The following is a 20,769-nucleotide window of genomic DNA, read 5'->3' on the forward strand; positions in this document are numbered from 1 at the left end:
TTCCCACCCCCACAAATTCCCTTCCCCCCCCACCCCCACAAATTCCCTTCCCCCCCCACCCCCACAAATTCCCTTCCCCCCCCCACCCCCCACAAATTCCCTTCCCCCCCCACCCCCACAAATTCCCTTCCCCCCCCACCCCCACAAATTCCCTTCCCCCCCCACCCCCACAAATTCCCTTCCCCCCCCACAAATTCCCTTCCCCCCCCCACAAATTCCCTTCCCCCCCCACAAATTCCCTTCCCCCCCCACAAATTCCCTTCCCCCCCCACCCCCACAAATTCCCTTCCCCCCCCACCCACCCCCACAAATTCCCTTCCCCCCCCACCCACCCCCACAAATTCCCTTCCCCCCCCACCCACCCCCACAAATTCCCTTCCCCCCCCCAAATTCCCTTCCCCCCCCCCAAATTCCCTTCCCCCCCAAAAAAAATTCCCTTCCCCCCCCCAAATTCCCTTCCCCCCCACCCCCCCCCACAAATTCCCTTCCCACCCACCCCCCCCCACAAATTCCCTTCCCCCCCCCAAATTCCCTTCCCCCCCCACCCACCCCCCCCACAAATTCCCTTCCCACCCACCCCCCCCCACAAATTCCCTTCCCTTCCCACCCACCCCCCCCCCCACAAATTCCCTTCCCACCCACCCCCCCCCCCACAAATTCCCTTCCCACCCACCCACCCCCACAAATTCCCTTCCCACCCACCCCCACAAATTCCCTTCACCTCCACAAATTCCCTTCCCTTCCCCCACCCCCACAAATTCCCTTCCCTCACCCCCACAAATTCCCTTCCCCCACCCCCACAAATTCCCTTCCCTTCCCCCACCCCCACAAATTCCTTTCCCTTCCCCCAATTCCCTTCCCCTACCCTCTCCTTCACCCCTCTCTGGGGCTCTTTCTCTCTCTCTCTCTCTCTCTCACTCACTCACCCCCCGGGCCGGCTTGTGTCTCGGGCTCCGCCCTCGAGCCGCCATTGGCCGCATTCTCGGAGCTTCTGGAACATGAGGCCGCAGCACCACCCCACACACAGCGCCACATGCGCCTTTGTGTGCGCACCCAGAACAGACAAATACTTTAAACAAAGAGTTTAAGAGGAATAGGCGCCGTACAAAGTTTTGCATCTACCCGTTTTGATAGATCACAGAAAAGAGGTGGAATTGTGAGGGAAAGTGCGGGCACGAGCTGTTGTAGTGCGCTGAAAGTAGTGCGGGCGGGACGGAGTGCGGCGGGCGGAGGGCCGCACTATAAAGGCGGAGGCGGCGGGCGGGCGGCCATTCCCGCTGAAGGAGCCGCTGATATCGAGTCCGGAGCTTTGCCGATCCAGAGTTATCGAGTCCCGCCGATCGCCGTGAGTCCGCGCTCAGTCTGCTCACTAACACAAGCCAGATACTGCGGCTGCTGCTGCAAATGTGAAAGAAACAGCAGCTGGAAACACTGCATCTGTGGCGTGAGGAAGAAGTTAATGCTTTAATTTCAGATTTCCAGGACCCGCAGTATCTTGCTTTGGTTTGAAATCTATATTACTGGATGTAAATTGAAACTATTAAGCAGAAGTATTAATTTTTTACACTTTTAAAGTAATTCTTTTAGAAGCTGGAAAGGTTCCAAGGGAAATGCGCGCATTTGTGTTCCTCCCTCGTTTTTGGGGCTAAATATATTAACGGCTTGTACATTCCAAATTGATGTTTTAAAATCTAACTACTGGCTTTTAACTTCACCCCGAGCGGCTTTAATCCAGGCCGAGCACAATCGTTGTCGGCCGATTTTTCGGGGATCGCTTCAAAATGGCGTCCGGAGCCCGTGACGCAGTTGTTCTGGCTTGGGCGGTGACTTCTCGCGGTATTTGCCCAACTCTCGCTCGGGGGCGGGGCCTGGCAGGGTGTAGCCCTGTGGTGGGCGGGGCATTGCGTGTCCCGTCACAATGGCTGAGGTCTGTTGCCGTTTCCTTGGTGTTTCAGACGCCGCGCAGCCTGGGCGACTGCAGCCAGTTTAATTTTGACTTGTACAGTTGGTGAGTCATTAAAAGCTGCAGTTTCATCTTTCTCTATGTAGTCCTATTGGGTTTTGGGTAACCACGTATTTCAGTAAAGCCTTGTTACTGGGTGTTCACAGGGTAGATGGTGCACAAGGGTAAAGTTTACCATGTGTTTAATGTTGAGGCTATGCTGGTTGTATATTGAATTGTAATCTAAAGGTTAATTGATTTGATTAGAATGACTTGCGGTAGTGACTAGTTTCTCTTGTGTTCCAGAGCATGCAGATCTTTGTTAAAACCCTGACTGGCAAGACCATAACACTTGAGGTTGAGCCCAGTGACACCATTGAAAATGTAAAGGCCAAAATTCAAGATAAAGAAGGTATCCCACCTGACCAACAGCGTTTGATCTTTGCTGGCAAGCAGTTGGAAGAAGGACGCACCCTATCTGACTACAACATCCAGAAAGAATCAACCCTACATTTGGTGCTGCGTCTGAGAGGGGGCATGCAGATCTTCGTGAAAACCCTGACTGGCAAAACAATCACCCTTGAAGTGGAACCCAGTGACACCATTGAAAATGTCAAGGCCAAAATTCAAGATAAAGAAGGAATCCCACCTGACCAACAGCGTTTGATCTTCGCAGGCAAACAACTGGAAGATGGCCGCACCCTATCTGACTACAACATCCAGAAAGAATCAACCCTACATTTGGTGCTGCGTCTGAGAGGAGGCATGCAGATCTTCGTGAAAACACTGACTGGCAAGACAATTACTTTGGAGGTAGAGCCAAGTGACACAATTGAAAACGTTAAGGCCAAGATTCAGGATAAAGAGGGCATCCCACCTGACCAGCAGCGTTTGATCTTTGCAGGCAAGCAACTGGAAGATGGCCGCACACTTTCTGACTACAACATCCAGAAAGAATCAACCCTACATTTGGTGCTGCGTCTGAGAGGAGGCATGCAGATCTTTGTGAAAACCCTGACTGGCAAAACAATCACCCTTGAAGTAGAACCCAGTGACACAATTGAAAATGTGAAGGCCAAAATTCAAGATAAGGAAGGAATCCCACCTGACCAACAGCGTTTGATCTTTGCTGGTAAGCAGTTGGAAGATGGCCGCACCCTATCTGACTACAACATCCAGAAAGAATCAACCCTACATTTGGTGCTGCGTCTGAGAGGAGGCATGCAGATCTTTGTGAAAACCCTGACTGGCAAAACAATCACCCTTGAAGTAGAACCCAGTGACACCATTGAAAATGTCAAGGCCAAAATTCAAGATAAGGAAGGAATCCCACCTGACCAACAGCGTTTGATCTTTGCAGGCAAACAACTGGAAGATGGTCGCACACTCTCAGACTACAACATCCAGAAAGAGTCCACTCTGCATTTGGTGCTGCGTCTGAGGGGGGGCAATTGTTAAACTACTGTTGTACTTTGCTTTATTGTTGTGGGTAGTGTTCTTGCCTCTAGCTTAAAAGTTCATTAGTGTGTTCCCATGTCATTCAAAATAAAATTGTTGCAAGCTTATTATGGTCTTTGTGGTAAATTATTTAAGGTAGAAAGGCATCAGCACTAATGGAAGCATGTGGTCGGATGCAAGACAGATTTAGGTTGCACTGGAAATGGTTGATGACCAATTGGATGGTTTAGGATTACCATTGCTTGATAAGTTACTTTAAATTCAAAAGTAATAAATGCACTCAATTGAATGGGTACTTTAAACTACTTTTAAACCAGCATGGTGGCATAGTGGTTAGCACTGTTGCCTCACAGCACCAGGGACCCGGGTTCAAATCCAGCCTTGGGTGACTGTGTGGAGTTTGCACATTCTCCCCGTGTTTGCGTGGGTTTTCTCCGGGTGCTCCGGTTTCCTCCCACAGTCCAAAGATGTGCAGGTTAGGTTGATTGGCCATAATAAAAAATTTGGCCCTCCGTGTTAGGGGGGATTAAATACGCAGGGTTACGGGGCTTGGGTGGGATGGCTGTCTGTAGGGACCGGGGGTGCTAGGGTTTGGATGATCAGCCATGATCTCGTTGAATGGCGGAGCAGGCTCAAATGGCCTACTCCTGCTCCTATCTTCGATGTTTCAGGACAGTTCATAACTTGGTGATTTACCTTAGTCCTGATCAATTGTTTATAATTCCTGGGGTGGGGGTGGTTCTGGAACAAGGGGAAAACCCTTCAAATTGGAGCTGTGCTGATCAAAGATGATGTCAGGAACCACTTCTTTGCACAGCATAGTGTAATCTGGAACTCTAGCCCCAAAGTTATGGCTGGAGGTTAATTGACAATTTCCACATAATTTTGTTAGGTAAGGGTAGTGAAGAGCCTGTAAAGATACAGATCCATGATCCAATTAAATGGTGGAAGAGGCTTGAGAGGGTGAATGTGGGCCTCAGCAGTTGGATGTAGGGCAAGGAAACCACTTGGGAGTCCCACAAGGGTATTTTTAAAATGAGTTGCAGATCCTCTTAAACGCAAGGAGGACTTTCTTTTTTTGGGGGGGTGGGGGAGAGGTTCATCTCTCCCCTCCACCCCTCTGGTAGGTGAGTGCCAGAGCTGCAACTAGTTTTTGTGCCTCTGGTTTGTGTAATAAGATGCCCTTCCATGTACAGCATTTGTGAATGCATTGGACAAAAAAGTGCACCACCTTTTGGAGTAGGAAAGTGATAGCTGATGCTAATTTTTGGTTTGCTGTTGGTTAACTCTCATATATTTTGTAACTTGCATATCTTTCCACACCAGAGTTCCCTTGCAGATACAGTGATACACAAAGGGATTGATGAGTTGCTAGTTAATGGATTTAAACTATGACTTTAAATTGGACTCATTGGAGAATCAGTAGCCAATGTCTTGTTGGAACAGGAGTGATAGATGAGTGAGACTAGGTGTGGGATATAGTCATCAAGTGTTTTGGATGAGCTGAAGTTAAGGGTGGTGTTGGGATAGTCGGGTGATGGAGAGGATGTTTCCTTCAGGGAGCAAAGATGTCCATACTAGGCATAATGACCAGGATGGGAGTGAGTGAAGGTTTTATTGTGGACAAGAGCATTAACGGTGGTGGTGAGTGCGGTTGAGAAGATCTGACAGCTGCAGGAAGGCTTGACCGTTTCAATGCAGCTTGTAATTGATTTGGGAGAGATGGTTTTTTCCAGGAGGCCGATACAGAAGGAAGTGTGGGTGGTGACAGATGTGTTTGGAGATGGTCTTGTCTGCGATCTAGACCATGGGAGTAGAGAGGCCATGTGAGATGGCAAGATCTAGGGGGTGACCACTAAATTAGGTGGTAGTTTATATAGAGGGAGTGGTTTAGAAGAATGAGGGGATCTCATCGAAACTTTAAAAATTCTAACTGGACTAGATGCTGGAAGGATGTTCCCGATGGTCAGGGAGTCCAGAACCAGGGGTCACAGTTTAAGGATAAGGGGTAAGCCATTTAGGACCGATGCTGCTAGAATACGGAGCATTGACTTGCATGATGGTGCGCTCCGATTTCACTGTCCTCTAAATATAGATGAGCAGGAGTAGGCCATTTGGCCCCTCAAGCCTGCTCTGCCATTCATTGAGATCATGGCTGATCATCCAAATTCAGTACCCTGTCCCTGCCGCCTTCCCATATCCCTTTAGCCTTAAAAAATATATCTAACTCCTTGAATATATTTAATGAATTGGCCTCAACTGCCTTCTGTGGTAGAGAATTCCACAGGTTCACCACTCTGGGTGAAGAAATTCCTCCTCCATTTCTGTCCTAAATGGCTTATCCCTTATCCTTAGACTGTGACCCCTGGTTCTGTTCTCCCTGGCCATCGGGAACATCCTTTCTGCATTTAGTCTGTCTAGTCCTGTTAGAATTTTATAAGTTTCAATGAGATCCCCTCATTCTTTTAAACTCCAGCCCAATCTCAAACATCATTCCTGCCATCCCAGGTATCAGTCTGGTGAAACTTTGCTGCACTCCCTCCATGACAAGAACATCCTTCCTCAGATAAGGTGAGCAAAACTGCACACAATACTCAAGGTGTGGTCTCACCAAGGCCCTGTACAACTGCAGCAAGACATCCTTGCTCCTGTACTCGAATCCTCTCGCTACGAAGGCCAACATACCATTTGCCTTCTTAACCACCTGCATGCTTACCTTCAGCGACTGGTGCACAAGGACACCCAGGTCTTGTTGCACTTCCCCTTCTCCCAATCTTGCCGTTCAGATAATCTGTCTTCCTGTTTTTACCACCAAAGTGGATAACCTCACATTTATCATTAAACACATTATAATGGTAGATGCTTTGCTGTCTGTAACAAATGTGCATTTAGCTGTCTGACATTAGATGTGCATTCTGTTAATGCTAATTTGGACATCTAAGAATAGCTGTCTTAAATTTCATACCATCCAGCATTTATAATGGTATACTGTTTACTTTCTTGTATAACTTTAATAGGCATTGGATGATGTGGATCACTGCCCTTTCATCGCTTGGTCTTGTGCTTGAATTGGCAACAACACTGTATTGAAATGACCAATGGCACTTTGCAGGTTGGGCGGGGGCAGAGTTGGACATTGAGCAATAACTGGGGAACAGGTTATAGGTGGTGACCAAACGCGTGGGTGAAAAAGTTGGTTCTGAGGATGCTTGTGAAGATGAGTAGGAATTTAGCAAGGCAAAGGATTTTGGTGATATGCTCAAACCCAGTGGAAGGAGATAGCCAGGGTAGTCCATGACCCTGTGCTAAGGATCCAAGAGCCACAAGAAATATAATGATCTTAAATAAGAGGTGTCGGCCAAACCTTCCATGGAATTACTAATCTCATAGGAAGCAGAAGGCAATTTCCCACCTGCATTCTCCTTAAAGGATAAGGTTGCCCATAAAACAGAGAAATTGACCACAGATAGTGGCCCCTCAACATCTGCCCTCACCAATACACAGATAGTGCCCCCTCAACATCTGCCCTCACCCAATACACAGATCGTGACTCAACATCTGGCCTCACCCAATACAGATAGTGCCTCAACATCTGCCCTCACCCAATACACAGTGCCTCCTCAACATCTGCCCGCACCCAATACACACAGTGCCTCCTCAACATCTGCCCTCACCCAATACACAGATAGTGCCCCCTCAACATCTGCCCTCACCCAATACACAGATAGTGACTCAACATCTGGCCTCACCCAATACAGATAGTGGCCCCTCAACATCTGCCCTCACCCAATACACAGATAGTGCCCCCTCAACATCTGCCCTCACCCAATACACAGATACCTCAACATCTGGCCTCGCCCAATACAGATAGTGGCCCCTCAACATCTGTCCTCACCCAATACACAGATAGTGCCCCCTCAACATCTGCCCTCACCCAATACACAGATCGTGACTCAACATCTGGCCTCACCCAATACAGATAGTGCCTCAACATCTGCCCTCACCCAATACACAGTGCCTCCTCAACATCTGCCCACACCCAATACACAGTGCCTCCTCAACTGCCCTCACCCAATACACAGATAGTGCCCCCTCAACATCTCCCCTCACCCGCTATGCAGATAGTGCCCCCTCAACATCTGCCCTCACCAATACACAGATGGTGCCTCCTCAACATCTGCCCTCACCCAATACACATAGTGCCCCCTCAACATCTGTCCTCACCCAATACACAGATAGTGCCTCCTTAACATCTGCCCTCACCTAATACACAGACAGTGCCTCCTCAACCTTTGCACTCACCAATACGCAGATGGTGCCTCCTCAACATCTGCCCTCACCCAATACAGAGTGCCTCCTCAATATCTGCCCTCACCCAATACACAGATAGTGCCACCTCAACATCTGCCCTCACCAATACACAGATAGTGCCTCCTCAACATCTGCCCTCACCCAATACACAGATACTGCCCCCTCATCATCTGCCCTCACCCAATACACAGATAGTGCCCCCTCAACATCTGCCCTCACCCAATACACAGATAGTGCCCCCTCAACATCTGCCCTCACGCAATACACAGATAGTGCCCCCTCAACATCTGCCCTCACCCAATACACAGATAGTGCCTCAACATCTGCCTTCACCCACTACACAGATAGTGCCCCCTCAACATCTGCTCTCACCCAATACACAGATAGTGCCTCCTCAACATCTGCCCTCACCCAATACACAGATAGTGCCTCCTCAACATCTGCCCTCGCCCAATATACAGATAGTGCCTCCTCAACATCTGCCCTCACCAATACACAGATAGCGCCTCCTCAACATCTGTCCTCACCCGATACACAAATAGTGCCTCCTCAACATCTGCCCTCACCAATACACAGATAGCGCCTCCTCAACATCTGTCCTCACCCGATACACAAATAGTGCCTCCTCAACATCTGCCCTCACCAATACACAGAGGAATCTTGTTGCCACTGAGGAAGCAGCCAACAAAAGGAGTAAGAGAAGAGGGAACTGGAGGGCAGAAGCCAGCTCCGGCATTTCATTTTACTTTTCTTACTTCTTGTCTTATTTTACCCTCATTGTTTCATAATCTGGTGATGAAGTAATCATTTCACTCCTTCCACAGAAGGTCACACATGAACTCTGTACTTTAGCAACTCATTGTAATCACTCTTCTTAAAGTCATAGTCATATGGTACAGAAGGAGGCCATTCAGCCCATCGAGTCCATGCCGGCTCTCTGTAGAGCAATCCAGTCAGTCCCATTCCCCCGCTCTATCCCCGTAGCCCTGCAAGTTTATTTCCCTCAAGTGCCTATCCAGTCTCCCCTTGAAAACATTGAGTGTCTCCGCTTCCACCACTTCCATCGGCAGTGAATTCCAGGTCCTCACCACTTGCTGTGTAAAAAAGCTTTTCCTTACAATCCCCCTGTATCTCTTGCCCAAAAGCTTAAATCTGTGCCCCTAATCCTTGTACCATCAACTAGTGGGAACAGCCTTTCCCCATCTAGCCTATCCAAACCCTTCATAATCTTGTACACCTCTATCAAATCACCCCGCAACCTCCTTTGCTGTAATGAAAACAAATCCAGCTTCTCCAACCTGTCCTTGTAGCTAAGATCCCCCATCCCCGGAACCATTCTGGTAAATCTCCTCTGCACCCTCTCAAGGGCCTTCACATCCTTCCTAAAGTGTGGTGACCAGAACTGGACGCAATACTCCAGTTGTGGCCTAACCAGCGCATTATAAAGTTTCAGCATAACTTCTCTACTTCTGTGCTCAATACCTCTATTTATGAAGCCCAAGATCCTATACCACTCTCTCAATATGTCCTGTCACCTTCAGGGATCTGTGCACATTAACTCCCAGGACCCTCTGTCCCTTCACACTCTAAAACTGTGCCATTAAGTGTATATTGACTCTCCCTGTTCCTTCTGCCAAAATGCATCACCTCACATTTCTCTGTATTAAATTCCATCTGCCACTTGTCTGCGCATTCTGCTAGCCTTTCTATGTCCTGTTGCAGTCGATTGGTATCATCCTCACTGTTTGCCACACCCCCAAGTTTGGTGTCATCGGCAAATTTAGATATTCTACACTGTATTCCAATATCCAGGTCATTTATATATATCAAAAAAATCAGTGGCCCCAGCACTGACCCTTGGGGAACACCACTGTCTACCATCCTCCAATCTGAAAAATACCCATTTACTACAACTCGCTGTTTTCTGTCCTTAAGCCAATCCACACTGCCACTGACCCACCTATTCCATAAGCCTCAATTTTGTTAATCAGCCTTCGATGTGGTACTTTGTCAAACGCCTTCTGAAAATCCATGTAGACAACATCCATTGCATTTCCAGCATCAATTCTCTCTGTTACTTTATCAAAAAAATCAATTAGATTAGTCAAACATTATCTGCCTTTTACAAATCTGTGTTGGCTCCCCTTAATTAGCTTAAACCTCTCCAAGTGCCCAATAATTTTTTCCTTGATTATTGTTTCTAAAACTTTACCCACCACTGATGTTAAACTGACTGGCCTGTGGTTACTAGGATTGTCCTTACACCCTTTCTTGAACCTTTCTTGAACAATGGCGTCACATTTGCCACTTTCCAATCCTCAGACACCTCCCCCACATCTAGGGCAGATTGGAAAATTATGGGAAGCCCTTCTGCTATCTCCTCCACCAATTTCCTTAGCAACCTGGGATGCAAGCCATCTGGACCAGGCAACTTGTCCACTCTAAACATACCCAGCCTTTCTAGTACATCCTGTCTATCAATTTTCACCCCTTCCATTGCTTCTACCTTTTCCACTTCTACCGATATTTTGTCAGCATCCACCTCCTTAGTAAACACCGATACAAAGGACTCATTGAGTATTCTAGCCTTACCCTGCGCCTCTAAGCATATAACACCTTCTTTGTCTCTAATAGGCCCCACCCTGCCTCTTACTACCCGCTTACTGTTTACATGCCAGTAGAAGATTTTTGGGTTCCCTTTTATGTTAACCACCACTCTACTCTCATATTCTCTCTTTGCCAATCTTATTTTCATCTTCACTTCCCCTCTCAACATTATATTTGGTCTGGTTCTCCCTTGAAGAATTCACCTGACATGCATCATACACCCTCTTTTTTGTTTCATCATCTTCTCTATCTCCCTCGTCATCCAAGGAGCTCTTGCTTTGGTTCCCTTACCCTCCCCTCTTGTTGGAATGTACCTAGCCTGTACTTGGAACATCTCCTCCTTAAAGATCACCCATTGTTCCATTACAGTTTTCCCTGTCAGTCTTTGGTTCCATTTTACCCTGGCTAGATCCTTTCGCATCCCATTGAAGTTAGCCCTATTCCAGTTTAGAAGTTCCACTCTAGATTGTTCCTTGCTCCTCTCCATTGCTAATCTAAATCTTATGATATGATGATCACTTGTACCCAAGTGTTCTCCCACAGACACTTGATCGACCTGGCCCACCTCATTCCCCAGCACCAGATCCAGCAATGCCTCCTTCCAAGTTGGGCCAAGAACATGCTGGTCAAGGAAATTCTCCTGAACACATTTCAGAAATTCCTCCCCCTCCTTTCCCTTTACCCTAGCATTATCCCAATCAATATTTGGGTAATTAAAGTCCCCCAATATCATCACTCCAAAGCTTTTGCATATCTCTGCGATTTCCCTGCAGATTTGCTCCTCTACCTTTCTCTCACTATTTGGAGACCTATAGGATACCCCCAATAGCGTGATCAAACCCTTTTTGCTCCTCAACTCTAACCAAATGGATTCTTTCCTTGTCCCCTCAAGAACAACCTCCCTTTCCAACACTACAATGTCTTCCTTAATCAGCACTGCCACCCCACTTCCCTTTTTTCCTTCCCTATCTTTTCTGAACATCTTGTACCCTTGAATATTAAGTGCCCTTAAATATCAAGTTTCCCCTCCTGAAGAAAAGCCTCATCCATCAGTGTAATTGAAAAACTTGGGTTCACCTATCATTTAAATTGATGGTTGGAAAATCATGTATGACAGATGTGTGGGCCACGACAGATATGGTAGTTTCCCCACTGCAATGTGTAGTTGGAAAATTGAAAATTTTGGTGTCTGTTACATCCAATCTGTGCAGAAAAATGGATACAGATGGACAAAAAGAGTTGATGAGGGCAGAGCGGTTGATGTGTATATGGGCTTTCAAAACGCATTTGATAAAGTGCCACATAATAGACTTGTTAGCAAAATTGAAGCCTGTGAAAGGGACAGTGGCTGCGTGGATTTGAAATTAGCTAAGAGTCACAAAACAGAGAGTAGTGCGGAACAGTTGTTTTTCTGACTGGAGAGAGGTATACATTAGTGTTCCCTAGGGGTCAGTGTTGGGACATGCTCTTTTTGATAATATATTAATGACCTGGACGTGGAGCTAGAGGGCATAATTTCAAAGTTTGCAGATGACACGAAACATGGAAATGTAATAAACATTGATAGTAGCAGAGTTCAGGAGGACATAGACAGACTGGTGAAATGGGCAGGCACATGGCAGATGAAATTTAATGCAGAGAAGCGTGAATTAATACATTTTGGTAGGAAGAATGAGGAGAGGCAATATAAACTAAATGGTACAACTTTTAATGGGCGCAGAGAGAAGGGGGTGTATGTACACAAATCTTTGAAGGTGGCAGAACAAGTTGAGAAGGCTGTTAAAAAAAATGGGATCTTTGATTTTATTAATAGAGGCATAGAGTACAAAAGCAAGGAAGTTATGCTGAACCTTCATAAAACACTGCTTCGGCCCCAGCTGGAGTCTTGTGTTCAATTCTGGGTACCACACTTTAGGAAGGATGTCAAGACCTTGGAGAGGGTACTAGAATGGTACCAGGGATGGGGGACTTCAGTTACGTGGAGAGACTGGAGAAACTGGGATTGTTCTCCTTAGAGCTGAGAAGGTTAAGGGGAGATTTGATAGTTTTCTTTCCAGTATGTTTTGTATTACTTCTTAACCATTTAAAACTGCCTAACATCTTGAAGGTATTGTAGCTTAGTGACTATGGTACTGGACTAGTAACCTGGCTAGGTTTCTGAACCCCTCTCCCGGGTCTCTCAGCTGCTGCTGCTGGCGACTTGAGAGAAACAGACCATCTTTGCGTGGTTCGCACATGCGCAGTACACTGACTGTCATGGTTTGCAACCAATTCGGGATGTCTGAGCCCCGCTCATCTCCCCATTATTTGCAACTCACTGCTTCAGAGCCTGGAAACTCCATGGCCTAGAAATTCAGTGTAGCCACTTTTGGGGCGGTAAAGTCGGGCGGGCGCTAAAGTTAGCGCCCGCCGGAAAGTGGAGGCCACTTCGCCGATATTCAGTAGCTTTGGCCAAGGAGTTTGGGCGAGCGCTGAAACTGGCGTTGCACTCCTATCTTTAGGCGCTAAGCCGGCGGTGCGGACTGATAACGCCGAGGCCGGGCGCAGCGCAGGTGCGGTCATGTTTTGATTGACAGCAGACACCCTGACGCCGGCCAGCTCTTAAAGGGGGAAGGGTCGACTTTGTCTGCTGCCACGCCCTGGATAGTGGAGCCCTGCAGCTAGGCCTGAACACTGCTGGTGGACCCAAATAGCACCTGAAGCCATGCAGAAGGCCCGTGAACGAGCGCAGCGCTTCTCAGAGCATGCTTTGAGGGTGCTGCTTAGGGGTTTGGAAAAGAAAAGAGAGATCTTGTGCCCGGACAGTGGCAAGAAGGCTCCCAGGAGGCAGTACAGGAGAGCCTGGAGGGAAATCGCCCAGAGGGTCTCAGCCAACAGCGATGTCCCCAGGACTGGTGACCAATGCCGCAAGAAGTACAACGACCTCACTCGGTTGGTCAGGGTGAGTACCCTTTCCAGTGTCCTCCTCATCCTTGCATGTGCACCTCACATTATGGGCAAAGGGACCTCAAAGGCCTAATGGCCAGCCCTCCTCCCGCAGCTATGGCACTGGCATGATCATCAATAGCACTTTCTGCACTTTACACACTGGCCAAGCTATTCGACCATGGGAGGCAGTGCACACAACAACAGGGCACCACACTGGCCAAGCTATTCGACCATGGGAGGCAGTGCACACAACAACAGGGCACCACACTGTACTTAGAGGCCGTCCCTTCTCTTGCAGGCCAAGCTGGCGCAGAATCTGAAGAGCCGGACTGTCACCGGGGGAGGCCGTGTCCAGTTCCAGGAGCTCAGTGACCTGGAGGAGCGCGTGGCTCGACTCATGCGTGCCCGGGTGGTTGGCCCCGTAGCTCTTGGAGATGCCGGCCCTGTGCTGGGCCCCAATGGTAAGGACATGACCGTTTGGACCTCTCTCGTTCCCCTTGCGCTTCAGATCTACATCCTTTGCCACTGTCCCACCAATGCGCATAATGCCAACACTCATGCCTCCCTCGCTGACGCCCTGTCCTCACTCTAAAGCTACTCTTGTGCCTTCCTGCTTTCAGCTGGTGAGGAGGAGGTCCCTGAAGCTGAGAGTGCCAGTCCCTCGGAAGAGGAGGACGACGAGGACCAAGAGGAAGGCGGCACATCGGGGGAACCCTCATCCGCGCCAGGGGATGGCAATGGAGGGGACACGTCTTGCCTGGAGGAGAGCCAGGGGGAAGTGTTGCAGGGGGGTGTAGCTCCTGGGCCCAGTGGCGTCCAGGCACGCGGGAAGGGTCGGGCAGCACGGCTGCCTTCTCCCCAGAGGGGGGAAGTGTTGCAGGGGAGGGCAGTTGCTGGGCCCAGTGGCGTCCAGGCACGCGGGAAGGGTCGGGCAGCATGGCTGCCTTCTCCCCAGAGGGGGGAAGCGTTGCAGGGGAGGGCAGTTGCTGGGCCCAGTGGCGTCCAGGCACGCGGGAAGGGTCGGGCAGCTCGGCGGCCTTCTCCCCAGAGGGAGAGTCCGGCCTCCAGTCTGGAGACGGTCCTCGCCCAGGAGGTGCGCCTCCTTGATGAAATGTCCGCGGACTCGGAGCGGCGCCACACCGAGTTCATGGGGGTTGTGGGACAGTTGCCTCAGGCCATTGAGTCCCTGGCTCATAGTGTGGCCGATTTCAGGGACTCACAGGCCAGGGGTGTCGATCAACTCGCGGCAGCACAGAACGCGAGTCGAGAGTTCCTGAGTGGTGCCGTGCAGACACTGGCTGGTCTGATGCGGGCACAGACCAGGGCAGTTCGGGCACTCACTTCTGCCACACTCGCTGTGTCACGGACGCATCGCCAGGGCACCCGCCGCCCTGCTGCAGCACAGCGGTCTGGCCTTCACCAGATTGCTGCGCTTGCTGCAGTGCCAGCCCAGCTGAGTGCCAGTGTCTCTGGCGACCAGCGAGCGCCTGGCATCAGCCAGCTTGCCCCCATTGCTGCAGCCGCCACTGCCACTCCCCCAGCCAAGCTGCGACGAGCTGCTGGTGAGACTGATGCTGCCCAGCCACAGCTGCAGCAGTCAGCAGCCGGCCCCTCCAGGGCCGGACCTCGTCTAGGCCGACCCCCAAGGGCATCTGCCGTCACGCATTGTGCCCCTCAGGAGCCTTCCCCCAGCCTTGCAACACCCACAGGGCCCAGGTTGAGGCGGAGCAACAGGTCGGGCAGGGGCCGGAGAAGCCTGCACAAGGACTCGCCCTCTCGGCACACCAAGTAGAGTGTGTTGCCAACTGTTTTTTATATGGGGGTGTTTGTGTTCTGTATGGGGGGGTTTGTCTTGGTTAGGCCGAGGATGAAGGCCAATTGGATGGACAAGTTTTGTTATTCCTCCCCAGGTTGTGGGAGTGAGATATGTTTTTGACTGTTTTTTGGGGGTCTTGTCTGTTTTTCTGTTTCATGTGGGAAGGGCCCTGAGTTTGTTAAATAAAGCTTTTTATTTATTCAGCTTGTCCAGGTGTCATGTTTCAAGTGGTTGTTGCGTTAACCGGCTGAGGGCTTGCGGAGCGGCTGCATTCAGGTGCGTTCATTGCCACAAGCCATTCCCTGACAGGGGGCCTAGAAGTGTCGTTCAATAAGCCGCCGGCGGACGGCCCTTGGACCTTGTGGCTCCCTCCTGGGCTGGTACTCCTCCTCCTCCTCCTCCTCCTCCTCATGGTCCTCCTGCTCATCCTCCTGAGGTGGTGGTCCAACGTGAGGTGGCAGTGCCTGAGTCCTGCGGATAGCCAGGTTGTGCAGCATGCAGCAAACGACGACGAACTGGGAGACTCTATCCGGCGAATACTGTAGAGATCCGCCGGAACGATCCAGGCAGCGGAACCATTGCTTGAGGACGCCAATCGTTTGCTCTATGATGTTCCTTGTGGCTTGATGGCTTTCGTTGTATGCCTCCTCAGCAGGGGTCCTGGGCGCGCGGAGTGGGGTCATGAGCCATGTACACAAAGGGTAGCCCTTGTCCCCAATAAGCCATCCCCTTGGTGGAGGCTGTGCCTCGAACATGTCAGCCACAGTAGTCTGGCGCAGGATAAATGCATCGTGGCTGCTTCCTGGAAAGCGGGCATTGACAGCTAGGATGCGCTGCCTGTGGTCACACACCAGCTGTACATTGAGGGAATGGTAGCCCTTCCGGTTGCGGTAATCCTCGGCATTGTCGATAGGTGCCCGCATAGCCACATGCATGCAGTCAATGGCGCCCTGCACTATGGGGAAGTCGGCGATCCTGGCAAATCCGACTGCACGCTGCTCCTGCCTCTCTAGGGTCATGGGGAAGGAGATGAATTGGTGTCTCCTTGCGAAAAGGGCATCGGTGACCTGCCGGATGCAGCGATGCACGGTGAACTGGGAGATGTTCGCTATGTCCCCAGCAGCGGCTTGGAAGGATCCGCTTGCATAAAAGTTCAGAGCCACCGTGACCTTCACTTCCACCGACAGAGACGTCCTGCACATCAGCTGTGGACGCAGATCTCTGTGAAGCAGCTGGCAGATCTCTGCAACCACCTCCCTTCTGAAGCGCAGCCTCTTAACACAATGCGCGGCAGTCATGGTGAGATACGGCACCTGCTGCCGGTATTCCCTGAGTGGGTAAGGCCTACGTTGCCGACGCCTGATGGCCCCTCTGCGTCTAGGCATAGCTGGCCCTCTCACACGGCGTCTGCGAGCCCTTCGCACATAATGCTGGAACTGAGGGTTGGAACCCCATGCAGCCCCCATAATAAACTTGCAAACAGTGAAATCACAATGAGTCAAATTTCCAAGCTCTGGCCAGAAGCCAAAAATACCTCTCCTATGTTGTCCCAAATCAGTAAGGTCTGTTCCTTGGTCTCTGTCCAGAAATCCAAAGCACAAAAGTCATTGCAGCAAAATGGCTGGCCTTTATAGTTCAGTCTAAGTGCCCTTTAATTAGCGCTCCCCGAGGCCCGCAGGGCCTCTGCTGCATTCCACTTCACAGTTCTTAACAGCGCCACGCCCACATTGGGCGGGCGCCACTGAATTTCCGGTTTGGGGCGCACAAACAGCGTTGCACGACGAAATGACGTCACAAGCTGCGCGCGCACCTGAGCGGGCGCAAACACTTTGCGCCGGCGCTAAATGTCAACTGAAGTTGGCCGTAGGCACAGATCGGCCTGCGCCTGGGCGCTAAGTGCCTAGCGCTCGAAATCTACCCCTCTTATGGCGCTAACGGCTGGCGAACGCAACTGAATTTCTAGGCCCATGTGTCCTAAGGGAGCAACACAAACTGGAAGAGGGAGGGACAGAGAGAAACACAAACCGGGAGAGGGAGAGAGAAACACAAACCGGGGAGAGAGAGAGGGAGAAAAACACAAACTGGGGGAGAGAAAAGTAGTCAGTAAAGGGGTGAGTGGGAGCAGCACTGAGGGAGGAGCAGTCAGTAAAGGGGCGAGTGGGAGAGGCACCGAGAGAGGAGCAGTCAGTAAAGGGGCGAGTGGGAGCGGCACTGAGGGAGGAGCAGTCAGTAAAGGGGCGAGTGGGAGCGGCACTGAGGGAGGAGCAGTCAGTAAAGGGGCGAGTGGGAGCAGCACTGAGAGAGGAGCAGTCAGTGAAGGGACGAGTGGGAGCGGCACTGAGGGAGGAGCAGTCAGTGAAGGGGCGAGTGGGAGCGGCACTGAGGGAGGAGCAGTCAGTAAAGGGGCGAGTGGGAGAGGCACCGAGAGAGGAGCAGTCAGTAAAGGGGCGAGTGGGAGCGGCACTAAGGGAGGAGCAGTCAGTAAAGGGGCGAGTGGGAGCAGCACTGAGAGAGGAGCAGTCAGTGAAGGGGCGAGTGGGAGCGGCACTGAGGGAGGAGCAGTCAGTGAAGGGGCGAGTGGGAGCGGCACTGAGGGAGGAGCAGTCAGTGAAGGGGTGACTGGGAGAAGCACTGAGGGAGGAGCAGTCAGTAAAGGGGCGAGTGGGAGCGACACTGAGGGAGGAGCAGTCAGTAAAGGGCTGAGTGGGAGCGGCACTGAGAGAGGAGCAGTCAGTAAAGGGGCGAGTTGGAGCGACACTGAGAGAGGAGCAGTCAGTAAAGGGCCGAGTGGGAGCGGCACTGAGGGAGGAGCAGTCAGTAAAGGGGCGAGTGGGAGCGGCACTGAGGGAGGAGCAGTCAGTAAAGGGGCGAGTGGGAGCGACACTGAGAGAGGAGCAGTCAGTAAAGGGCCGAGTGGGAGCGGCACTGAGAGAGGAGCAGTCAGTAAAGGGCCGAGTGGGCGCGGCACTGAGGGAGGAGCAGTCAGTAAAGGGGCGAGTGGGAGCGGCACTGAGGGAGGAGCAGTCAGTAAAGGGGCGAGTGGGAGTTAAACTGAGAGAGGAGCAGTCAGTAAAGGAGCGAGTGGGAGCGGCATTGAGGGAGGAGCAGTCAGTAAAGGGGCGAGTGGGAGCGGCACTGAGGGAGGAGCAGTCAGTAAAGGGGCGAGTGGGAGCGGCATTGAGGGAGGAGCAGTCAGTAAAGGGGCGAGTGGGAGCGGCACTGAGGGAGGAACAGTCAGTAAAGGGGCGAGTGGGAGTGACACTGAGGGAGGAGCAGTCAGTAAAGGGGCGAGTGGGAGTGACACTGAGAGAGGAGCAGTCAGTAAAGGGGTGAGTGGGAGCGACACTGAGGGAGGAGCAGTCAGTAAAGGGGCGAGTGGGAGTGACACTGAGGGAGGAGCAGTCAGTAAAGGGGCGAGTTGGAGCGGCGCTGAGGGAGGAGAAGTCAGTAAAGGGGCGAGTGGGAGCGACACTGAGGCAGGAGCAGTCAGTAAAGGGGCGAGTGGGAGCGACACTGAGGGAGGAGCAGTCAGTAAAGGGGCGAGTGGGAGCGACACTGAGGGAGGAGCAGTCAGTAAAGGGGCGAGTGGGAGCGACACTGAGGGAGGAGCAGTCAGTAAAGGGGCGAGTGGGAGCGACACTGAGGGAGGAGCAGTCAGTAAAGGGGCGAGTGGGAGCGACACTGAGGCAGGAGCAGTCAGTAAAGGGGCGAGTGGGAGAGACACTGAGGGAGCAGCAGTCAGTAATGGGGCGAGTGGGAGTGGCACTGAGGCAGGAGCAGTCAGTAAAGGGGCGAGTGGGAGAGACACTGAGGGAGGAGCAGTCAGTAAAGGGGCGAGTGGGAGCGGCACTGATGGAGGAGCGAGTGGGAGCGGCACTGAGGGAGGAGCAGTCAGTAAAGGGGCGAGTGGGAGAGACACTGAGGGAGGAGCAGTCAGTAAAGGGGCGAGTGGGAGCGACACTGAGGGAGGAGCAGTCAGTAAAGGGGTGAGTGGGAGCGACACTGAGGGAGGAGCAGTCAGTAAAGGGGCGAGTGGGAGCGGCACTGAGGGAGGAGCAGTCAGTAAAGGGGCGAGTGGGAGAGGCACTGAGGGAGGAGCAGTCAGTAAAGAGGCGAGTGGGAGCGACACTGAGGGAGGAGCAGTCAGTAAAGGGGCGAGTGGGAGTGACACAGAGAGGAGCAGTCAGTAAAGGGGTGAGTGGGAGAGGCACTGAGGGAGGAGCAGTCAGTAAAGGGGCGAGTGGGAGTGAGACTGAGGGAGGAGCAGTCAGTAAAGGGCTGAGTGGGAGAGGCACTGAGGGAGGAGCAGTCAGTAAAGGGGCGAGTGGGAGCGGCACAGAGAGGAGCAGTCAGTAAAGGGGCGAGTGGGAGAGACACTGAGGGAGGAGCAGTCAGTAAAGGGGCGAGTGGGAGCGGCACAGAGAGGAGCAGTCAGTAAAGGGGCGAGTGGGAGAGACACTGAGGGAGGAGCAGTCAGTAAAGGGGCGAGTGGGAGCGGCACTGAGGGAGGAGCAGTCAGTACAGGGGCGAGTGGGAGCGGCACTGAGGGAGGAGCAGTCAGTAAAGGGGCGAGTGGGAGCGGCACTGAGAGAGGAGCAGTCAGTAAAGGGGCGAGTGGGAGCGGCACTGAGAGAGGAGCAGTCAGTAAAGGGGTGAGTGGGAGCGGCACTGAGGGAGGAGCAGTCAGTAAAGGTATTATGTCTGTGTATAATTGAGACACGGACTGCAGGATTTGATTATAACAAGTCTTTACTGAATGGAGACATCCTGGAACTGAAACTACAGAAGCCTGCTAGGGCCTTTTATACAGGGGTGGTCACTGCCGGTACCGCAGTATAAGACCAGTTATTCCCTTAAAGGTACATACACAACAATTCCTCCCCTTTTAGATAAACAGTACATAACATTCATTTAACAACTAAATAATAACTAATTACAATTACAATTACGGTTGCTAGATACATTTGTTGAAGTTAAGCAATTATAAGTTCAGTCTTTGAGGAGGCTTTCTGATTCTGTCTGGATAACGCCTCTTTGGGGTATCAGGTTCTTCTGGCAAAGTTGAGTCGGGATCAATGTCGTTGTTTGGTTCGTCTGCTTCCAATGTCACCAATTCTGCGGTAGATGCAATTGGTACTTCGGTTTCATCGGCAGGTGTATCAGATCGTGATGTGGAGTTGACGTTTTCCAGTGACTCTAGAATCTGGTCAGCATGGCGTCTTACAATGCTCTCTCCAACGTCCACGGTATACATTAGAGGTCCTTGCCGTGTACAGATCGTTCCTGGCTGCCATTTCTCTGTGCGGTAGTCCCGGGCCAAAACTGGTTGACCTATCTTAAAACTCCTGGTCGGCCTTTCATTCATATTCTGAAACTGCCTGTTCTCCACATCTCTTCTGATGTTTGGCTTAACCAAATCAAAGCGGCATCGTAGTCTTCGATTGAAGAACATCATGGTTGGAGTTTGGTTCGTAACCGTATGTGTCGCATTCCGGTAGGCAAACAAGAAGTTATCCACCTTGTGTTGTAGGGGTATATCTTCATTACACATTGCCTTGATAGCCTTCTTGAATGTTTGAACGAACCTCTCGGCCAATCCATTAGTGGCTGGATGATATGGGGCGGATGTGTAATGCTTAACACCATTGTTCTTTAAGAACCTCCGGAACTCTTCAGACACAAACTGTGGTCCATTGTCGGAGCAAAT

General features: G+C 51.3%; 1 protein-coding gene across 1 annotated transcript; it reads left to right on the forward strand.

Moving 5' to 3' along the window:
• Positions 1 to 1,212: 1,212 nt before the first annotated feature.
• On the forward strand, positions 1,213 to 3,507 carry LOC147103486 (polyubiquitin-C-like). Its single transcript, XM_086011808.1, has 2 exons — positions 1,213 to 1,345; positions 2,249 to 3,507. The coding sequence occupies exon 2, from the start codon at positions 2,252 to 2,254 to the stop codon at positions 3,398 to 3,400; it is 1,149 nt and encodes a 382-aa protein (XP_085867934.1). The 5' UTR covers positions 1,213 to 1,345; positions 2,249 to 2,251; the 3' UTR covers positions 3,401 to 3,507.
• Positions 3,508 to 20,769: the final 17,262 nt, after the last annotated feature.

This window comes from Somniosus microcephalus, chromosome 19 (assembly GCF_052327205.1).
Source record: "Somniosus microcephalus isolate GS21.2 chromosome 19, FLI_Smic_1.0, whole genome shotgun sequence".
Lineage (NCBI taxonomy): Eukaryota > Metazoa > Chordata > Chondrichthyes > Squaliformes > Somniosidae > Somniosus > Somniosus microcephalus.